At 42.0% G+C, this 9,603-nt stretch overlaps 1 protein-coding gene across 2 annotated transcripts in view; it reads right to left on the reverse strand.

The window, feature by feature from the left end:
• The window catches only part of LOC112236723 (zinc finger protein 704), a 113,753-nt gene extending 109,939 nt beyond the window's left edge, over positions 1-3,814 (reverse strand). Inside the window, exon 1 of one of the 2 annotated variants that reach the window (XM_042307802.1) lies at positions 3,285-3,814. In XM_042307802.1, coding sequence (XP_042163736.1) covers positions 3,285-3,578 — 294 coding nt within the window. In that variant the 5' untranslated portion in view covers positions 3,579-3,814. The remainder of the gene's footprint in view (positions 1-3,284) is intronic. The other variant, XM_042307803.1, reaches the window with a different exon arrangement.
• Positions 3,815-9,603: the final 5,789 nt, after the last annotated feature.

Consider the following 9,603-nt stretch of genomic DNA (forward strand, 5'->3'; position numbering starts at 1 on the left):
GGCGGGGGGAGCTGAGTGGGCGGGAGCTAGTAGGCTGGGCGGGAGCTAGAGGCTAGTAGGCTGAGTGGGCGGGGAGCTAGTAGGCTGAGTGGGGGGGAGCTAGTAGGCTGAGTGGGCGGGGAGCTAGTAGGCTGAGTGGGCGGGGAGCTAGTAGGCTGAGGCTGTAGGCTGAGTGGGCGGGGAGTAGTAGGCTGAGTGGGCGGGGAGCTAGTAGGCTGAGTGGGCGGGGAGCTAGTAGGCTGAGTGGGCGGGGAGCTAGTAGGCTGAGTGGGCGGGGAGCTAGTAGGCTGAGTGGGCGGGGAGCGCACCTTGACTGGGGATTCTTTGAAACCGCTTTTGTCAAGCAACATGCAGTGAGCAGTGTTCCAGTGAGATTATTTCAAGCAAATTTGCTGATACACAAAGTAACAAACACTGAAACATCAATCCTGTCATATATGTTTTACAAATTATTTGTTATTCCAACTGATTATTGTAACAGCGTCAATGTAAATAATATAATTTATCTAGCATGCCCAAATGGAATTGTCAGCACTGTTTATCAAGCTAGCTAGCTCGTTCATCTTGGACAATTTCAGTTGAAGCATTACAGTAGTGATGTTACGTTTGATACCAGAGCTCCGAGGCATGCGTTGAAATCGCTAAGCAGCTATCTTCGAAGCAGTGTGCCGATGCGTGGATCACTTTATCAAAGTACGTCATCAATGATGCCCAAAGCTTTGTTTGATCACGTGCCTTTTCAAACCGTGTGTTGTAAAACACAAGACTGAACATTCAGGGATGTGTGGGTATGAGGTCGAATCCCGTTGAAGGCACACTATGTAAAAAAAAAATGTGTGAACCACGCTTTCTGCACTGTTGTTCAAATATTTATAGTATAAACTTCTGTCTTAAAGCATCCTAAATAATGCCATAGATTTCATTTTTGAAAAATAGTAAACTTGAAGGCAAAAAAGGGACCGCAATATAATCCACAGAAGGAGAAGACTGAAGGAGGATAGGTTACTAGAAACTAATTAGGTTTCCTCTTATCTGTGGATTCATTGTTGGAGTAGAGGACACATGATATTGTGTGACTCAAAATGGGTCGAGATTCTACAACAATCCAGCAAAATAAAGGACCTTTTACATTTCAGGTAAAAAAACAACCCAATGTTTATATCCCAGGAGAAATTAGGTAGCAGCAGCAAGCTAGCTAGCTAAATGTCCATGAATCTTTTGTGTTTTGACCTGTCCCCAAAATAATACAGTTGGTTCAGTTTGTTTTGACATGTCAACCTGCGTGTCCTGATCGCGCCTGATGTTGAATGCCAAAATCAACATAATATTTGGGCGACCCGACCAAATTCATATAGAAATGTGTTTTATAGATCTGTCATTCGCATTGAAAGCAAGCCTGTTCTATGTCCGCTATTTCCATGCTTCCCGCTCTTAAGTTTAGTTTTTGCATCTTTTACTTTGGGTTTTGAACACCAGCTTCAAAGATCTGAAAATACAATGTTTTTGGTTATGGAAAAATATGTCACAGCGGTTTAGATGGTGCAATGATCCCCTACACTATACTTGCTTGTTTTGTCACAAACTGAAATAAGGCAAACTTTTAAAACTTTAGCAATCAGCAAATGGCGAAGCAGTTTCTGCATAGTGCATCTTTAACCTTCCTAATATTGAGTTTCGCCCCCTTTTTCCCAGAGAACAGCCTCAATTTGTCGGGGCATGAGCTCTACAAGGTGTCGAAAGCATTCCACAGGGATGCTGGCCCATGTTGACACCAATGCTTCCCACAGTTGTGTCAAGTTGGCTGGGTGTCCTTTGGGTGGTGGATTATTGTTTCACACGGGAAGCATGAAAAACCCAGCAGCGTTGCAGTTCTTGACACAAACCAGTGCACCTGCCACCTACTACCATACTCCTTTCAAAAGGCACTTCAATATTTTGTCTTGTAACGGATGTGAAATGGCTAGCTAGTTAGCGGTGTTCGCGCTAAATAGTGTTTCAATCGGTGAAGTCACTTGCTCTGAGACCTTGAAGTAGTAGTTCCCCTTGCTCTGCAAGGGCCGCGGCTTTTGTGGAGCGATGGGTAACGATGCTTCGAGGGTGACTGTTGTTGATGTGTGCAGAGGGTCCCTGGTTCGCGCCCGGACCGGTCTAAAGTTGCCCATTCACCTTCTGAATGGCAAACATACACAATCCATGTCTCAATAACCTGTCTGCTCACCAACACTGATTAAAGTAGATTTAACAAGTGATATCAAAAACGGGATCATAGATTTTACCCTGGTCGGTCTGTCATTGAAAGAGACAACATTCATATAGCATGCATATCAACAATATCAAAACGTTTCTATGAATTGTCCATTTGGCATGTCTCGATGTAATGATGTCTCGATGTAATGATATGACAACTGTAGCAGTTTTGGGAAACCCTTCCCTCGCGTTTGTTCCATGCTGGCTGAAGACCTTGTCAGCCAGTTAATAGCGAACACCAGACACATATGAAAGGGGTTAAGTGTCTTAGACGAGAAGGTGAAAGCTCTTATTATATTTGTTGACCTGCTGCAGTCAAATGTTGGCACCAGTAGACGAGCTACTAGCCATGTAAACCACGCCCCTCTGCAAACACCTGGTTTGTTGGTTGAATTTATTTTGAATTAGGTAAGATAATAAAACATTACCAAATGTGGAATTTTGTAAATTAGTCTTTTTAATAATCCTGCCTCCATCCCACCTCCTGAATAAGTGTTTGACATGGGTAGGGGACCAGCACATTTATGATCAAACTTTATCTGTTGCTTCTACATTGATATGTTCATACTTTGGTCGTCCTACATTGATATGGTTTCATCCATTTGATGACCCAATTTCATGAAAACATGATTTTGACTGAACATTTAAAACTTTGCACATGCAATGTGCCGCCATCTTAACAGATGAAATCCGTCATATATAGGCTACTAGTTGCAATTAATAGGCTAACTAACTCGGGTTAGTCGCATGCCTGACCTATATTTTCACTTGAGAACATAACCGGGTCAAGTCGTCAGCAGAGTTAGCCTCTTCGCTCCGGGAGCCCTGTAACCGTATTGGGCGCACAATGTGTGGGCTACAGGTCTTCCGGAGCGAAGAGGCTACAGAGAAGTCCGAGCGGACTGGTTCTGTATTGCGGGTGACTGCAAAAGTAGCCTTTTCGGCAACAATGGGACTTCATGTGAATAATTTAATAGGGTGGAAATGAATAACTAACCAACTCACTGTTAGACCAACAAATATGGAATAGAACCTACTTTATTCAGGTGGTATTTTTCTCTCCCTGATGACAGGTCATTCACATTGAGAACGGTGTCCTGTCTTGTACATTCTCTTAAAGATCCATCATCCAACACGAATTTGTAGAAAACTGCTCCCGTTGCGGGACCATTCTTGCACGCCAGAATGACACCGCTGTCCGCAGTGGCGGCGACAGTAATTTTGCGTCCCTTGGACCCCTCTGCATGCTGATCAATACCGGCTTGTTTCGAAGCGCCCCCGAGACGTATTCCAACAGCGGACATGTCAAGCAGACGTTTAGAATTCATCATTGGACTAGAGAAAGATGACCCGCTTTCTATAGATTTTAGTGCAGATATCTGTAATAAAATACATTTATCGGGATTGTCTGGAATCGATCTCCGTCTGTTACCGCTGTTCTACGGTATAGTTAAAGATTGTTTAGTTATTTAGTAAAAGAAAATAACACGCCTCCACTCCCCTGCGTGTCCAGACCACTGGTGCAGCCTGGTGAGCTTCACAGGGCACCGCCTTCAGTTCACTCTCATTGGTCCTCAGAATACATAAACACTCCAGTTCGGCACGCAGCCGTAGGAAGCCAGCAGCCCATTGGCTAGTTTGGACTTTGTCACTTCTTATCAGCGAAGATTGTGGGGGTGTGTCGCTCCAGCTTGCCCTTTGCCGGCCGGCCGTTGGAAAGGGGAGAAATGAAAACAAGAAGTAGGCCAAGACTTGGTTGAAGTCGAAACAGTAGCCTTACGTCTGTGGAGATCAAGTGTATCAGCCTATTCACAACTTGAAAGAGTATCCCAAAGCGGTGAATTAATCACTCGTTTTAACACCGGATAATAACAAAAATGAGCCTATGCCATTTTATCAGTGTTTCCGTAGCCTAAGTGCCTGTGTTTACATTAAAGGGATAATCCACCCCCAGAAAAAAAACTATGTAACTCAAGTATATTTTTCACTCAGTGGGTAAAAGAAACATTTTCAACATCATTTAACTTCTAAGTGGTTCCATCTTAGCCCTGGCAGCCGATAGTTGGTGCTAAATCTGCACTATCTAGGATTGATGTGCATTCCCGGTAATACATGGACAGCTCGTGCATAAGGCATCCTCCATGCAGGCTGCAAAAGCATCATTTTCCTCCTTAACCAGCTATAATGGTGAAAAAAAAGGAAAAATATGTGTACTGTCTTAATAAAACACAATTTTCCACCACCAATTTACTATGTTGCACACTGCTTTCACCCAAGTTGGTGAATTGTCTGAAAATGGTGGTGCTCTCTTTAACCTGCTCCGGAAAGTCACTTCCAGTTGTAGCTGTGCTCGCTCTAGTCACAAAAAGTGGTGTAAAGTACTGAAGGAAAAATACTTTAAAGTACTACTTAAGTAGTTGTTTGGGGTATCTGTACTTTACTATTTATATTTTTGACAACTTTTAGTGTTACTCCACAACATTCCTAAAGAAAACAATGTACATTTTACTCCATACATTTACCCTGACACTCCAAAGCACTCGTTACATTTGGAATGCTTAGCAGGACAGGAAAATGGTCCAATTCACGCACCTATCAAGCAAACATCCCTGGTCATCCCTACTGCCTCTGATCTGGAGGACTCACTAAACACACACGCTTCATTTGCAAATTATTTCAGCGTTTTGGAGTGTGCCCCTGGCTGTCCATAAATAAACAAAAACTGAAAAGATTTGTGCAGTTTGGTTAATATAAGCAATTTGAAATAATTTATAGTTTTACTTTTAAAACTTCAAGTATATTTTTGCAATTACATTTACTTTTGACACTTAAGTATATTTAAAAGCAAATACTTATGTACTTTTACTAATGTATTATTTTACTGGGTTTAATGGTCTGGGGCTGTTTTCATGGTTCGGGCTAGGCCCCTTAGTTCCAGTGAAAGGACATCTTAACGCTACAGCATACAATAACATTCTAGACGATGCTGTGCTTCCAACTCCATGGCAACAGTTTGGGGAAGGCCCTTTCCTGTTTCAGCATGACAATGCCACTGTGCACAAAGTGAGGTCCATACAGAAATGGTTTGTCGAGATCGGCGCGCAAGAACTTGACTGGCCTGCACAGAGCCCTGACCTTAACCCCATTGAACCGCAGCCTTCCCAGAAGAGTGGAGGCTGGTATAGAAGGAAAGGGGGGACAAAAGCCATATTAATGCCGATGATGTTGGAATGAGATGTTCGACAAGCAGTCGTGTAGCATGACAGGCCAAGGCTAGTTCCTTAGCTCAGTGTTTCGCTCCCTTTTTTCATTACTATACTGGCTGTCACATGATTTTACCCTGGGGGATTAAAGTACTACTATACTCCCTATACTTACCATTAGACATACACTACCGTTCAAAAGTTTGGGGTCACTTAGAAATGTCCTTTTTTTTAAAGAAAAGCTCATTTTTTGTCCATTAAAATAACATCAAATTGATCAGAAAATAATAAGATGGGCAAAAGAACACAGACACTGAACAGAGGAACTCTGCCTGTAAGGCCAGCATCCCGGAGTCATCTCTTCACTGTTAATGTTGAGACTGGGGTTTTGCGGGTACTATTTATTAATGAAGCTGCTAGTTGAGGATTTCTGAGATGTCTGTTTCTCAAACTAGACACTCCAATGTACTAGTCCTCTTGCTCAGTTGTGCACCGGGGCCTCCCACTCCTCTTAGTTAGAGCCTGTTCAGTGAAGGGAGTAGTACACAGCATTGTACGAGATCTTCAGTTTCTTGGCAATTTCTCACATAGAATAGCCTTCATTTCTCAGAACAAGACTGATGAATTTCAGAAGAAATTTCTTTGTTTCTGGCCATTTTGAGCCTGTAATCGAACCCACAAATGCTGATGCTCCAGATACTCAACTAGTCTAAGGCCAGTTTTATTGCTTCTTTAATCAGAACAACAGTTTTCAGCTGTGCTAACATAATTGTAAAAGGGTTTTCTAATGATCAATTATCCTTTTAAAATGATACACTTGGATTAGCTAACACAATGTGCCATTGGAACACAGGAGTGATGGTTGCTGATAATGGGCCTCTGCACACCTATGTAGATATTCCATTAAAATCAGCCGTTTCCAGCTACAATAGTAATTTACAACATTAACAATGTCCACGCTGTATTTCTGATCAATTTGATGTTATTTCAATAGACAAATGAAGCTGCTAGTTGAGGATTTCTGAGATGTCTGTTTCTCAAACTAGACACTCCAATGTACTAGTCCTCTTGCTCAGTTGTGCACCGGGGCCTCCCACTCCTCTTAGTTAGAGCCTGTTCAGTGAAGGGAGTAGTACACAGCATTGTACGAGATCTTCAGTTTCTTGGCAATTTCTCACATAGAATAGCCTTCATTTCTCAGAACAAGACTGATGAATTTCAGAAGAAATTTCTTTGTTTCTGGCCATTTGAGCCTGTTCGAACCCACAAATGCTGATGCTCCAGATACTCAACTAGTCTAAGGCCAGTTTTATTGCTTCTTTAATCAGAACAACAGTTTTCAGCTGTGCTAACATAATTGTAAAAGGGTTTTCTAATGATCAATTATCCTTTTAAAATGATACACTTGGATTAGCTAACACAACGTGCCATTGGAACACAGGAGTGATGGTTGCTGATAATGGGCCTCTGCACACCTATGTAGATATTCCATTAAAATCAGCCGTTTCCAGCTACAATAGTAATTTACAACATTAACAATGTCCACGCTGTATTTCTGATCAATTTGATGTTATTTTAATAGACAAAAAAACTTTTGAACAGTAGTATAAGGGCACAAGGCGAGACCCAAATGCAGACACAGGAGGCAGATGGTTGAGCTCTGACATTTATTATACCAAAAGGGGTAGGAAAAAGGCAGATCGGGGTGAGAGTTCATAAACCAGGTCAGAGTCTAAACAGTACCAGGCAATAGGTAGGCTCGAGGTCAGGATAGGCAGGGGTTCAGTGAACAGGTCCAAGTCCAAACAGTACAAGGAGATAGGCAGGGGTTCAGTGAACAGGTCCGAGTCCAAACAGTACAAGGAGATAGGCAGGTCCGAGTCCAAACAGTACAAGGAGATAGGCAGGGGTTCAGTGAACAGGTCCGAGTCCAAACAGTACAAGGAGATAAGCAGGTTTGAGTCCAAACAGTACAAGGAGATAGGCAGGGGTTCAGTGAACAGGTCCGAGTCCAAACAGTACAAGGAGATAGGCAGGGGTTCAGTGAACAGGTCCGAGTCCAAACAGTACAAGGAGATAGGCAGGTCCGAGTCCAAACAGTACAATGAGATAGGCAGGGGTTCAGTGAACAGGTCCGAGTCCAAACAGTACAAGGGGATAGGCAGGTTCGAGGTCAGAACAGGCAGAGTGGTCAGGCAGGCGGATTCGGCATCAGGACAGGCAAGGGTCAAAAACCAGGAAGGCTAGGAAGGCTGCTGCTTCCTCTTCTCACAGCGGATTAAAGTGCTGATCCTACTGCTTATGCTGGGCCTCAAGTGTCTCCAGGTATGAGGCCTCGCTCTCCCTTATGAAATTCAGGTATTCACTGGTTATGCTCGCAGTGTGTTTTCCCTTCCCTGGGAAAATATATGGGCAGAAATAATTACATATACTTATGTACATGTACTGTTAAGAAAGTAACTGTGAGAACTGGTAAATCCCCCTGGATTAATGATGTATTGAAAAATTGTATGGTTAAAATAAATTATGCAAAAGAGTTGGCAAACTTCAGCCTGTAAATTGAGAAATGTTGTGTCTAAACTTAACAAAAATAAATGATATTGCAAAGATACATGACATAAAACACAATGGGAAAAGACTTTGGAGTACCTTGATATCATGGGCATAAAACCCCATTCATCTCCATTGTTCATTAAAGTTGATGGCTCATTTAGAACAAAACCTTTCAGTATTGGCAATCATTTCAATTCATATTTCACTAATAAAGTGGGAAAACTCAGAAGTGAAATTACAACATTGAACAGTGAACCATCAGGTTTTTCTATAAAATATCTAATAATGAAAGACGAGGATTGCTGTTTTGAATTTGGTCAAGTTAGTGTGGGAGAGGTTGCATTTTTTTGTTATACATCAATAATGACAAGCTATCAGGTATAGACAAACTTGATGGGAAACTATTGACAATGGTAGTAGACTGTACTGCCACCCCTAGTCTCTTTAATCAAAGCCTAAGTGTGTGTCCACAGGCGTGGAAGAAAGCTCATGTAAAGCTAATGTTATTCCATTGCCTAAGAATAGTAAAGCACCCTTTGCTGGCTCTAACAGATGCCCAATTAGTTTGCTGCATGTTCTTTGTAAACTGATGGAGAGGATTGTGTTTGACCAAATACGATGCTATTTTTCAGAGAACAAATTACCTACTGACTTTCAGCATGCAGTTAGAGAAGGCCACTCAACTTGTACTGCACTGACTCAGATGACTGATGTTGGTTAAAATAAATGGATAAAAATATGATAGTTGGTGCTGTATTGTTAGATTTCAGTGCAGCCTTTAATGTTATTGATCAAATTATTGTAATTGAAAAAACACACTTGCTATGGCTTTACATCACCTGCTATCAATCACATGGTTGGAGAGTTTATCCAATAGAACCCAGACAGTGCTCTTCAATTGAAGCTTCTCTAACATCAGATATGTACAGTGCGGTGTCCCTCAGGGCAGTTGCCTTGGGCTGTTATTCGTCTCTATTTTTACAAATTATTTGCCAGTGGTACGTTACACAAAGATAGAATGACTATGCATGCAGACGATTCCACACTCTACATGCCAGCATGCACCCAAAGCCAGTGAGCTCACTGAAATTCTAAAGAAGGATCCACAGTCAGCTTTGAATGGGTGATTAATAATAAACCTCATTCCCATTCTCTAAGACCGAAACCTCAACTGGAGATGTACAAAAAGGGTGTGACCATTAAGCATGTTGAGGACGCTAAACTCCTAGGTATAATGGATGGTCAATTATCATGGTCAAGTCATATTGAAAAAGTTGTTGTGTACATACCCCACAGGACATTCCACCAGGGGTCTCTTCACAGTTCTCACTCTCACACGCTACAGCTAGTTACGCTGAAGATCTTTGGTAGCTAGATAGATAGCAATTTGACTAAAAACAATGTATTACCGTGCTGGTCCTTGCTGCTCGTCGTCATCATGGCTTCAAATATCTCTGATCCACTTTTGTTATTGTGGCCTGTTATCTCTTTATATTCTTGTTTAAGCTTCTTAACTTTTTTCGCTGCAGTGTTTTACTGACCTATGGCTTCCATTTCAGATAACGATTCCAATATGTTTTGTAAGACCTTTTCATTCCTG

This window comes from Oncorhynchus tshawytscha, linkage group LG28, assembly GCF_018296145.1.
Source record: "Oncorhynchus tshawytscha isolate Ot180627B linkage group LG28, Otsh_v2.0, whole genome shotgun sequence".
In the NCBI taxonomy this organism is placed as follows: Eukaryota; Metazoa; Chordata; class Actinopteri; order Salmoniformes; family Salmonidae; genus Oncorhynchus; species Oncorhynchus tshawytscha.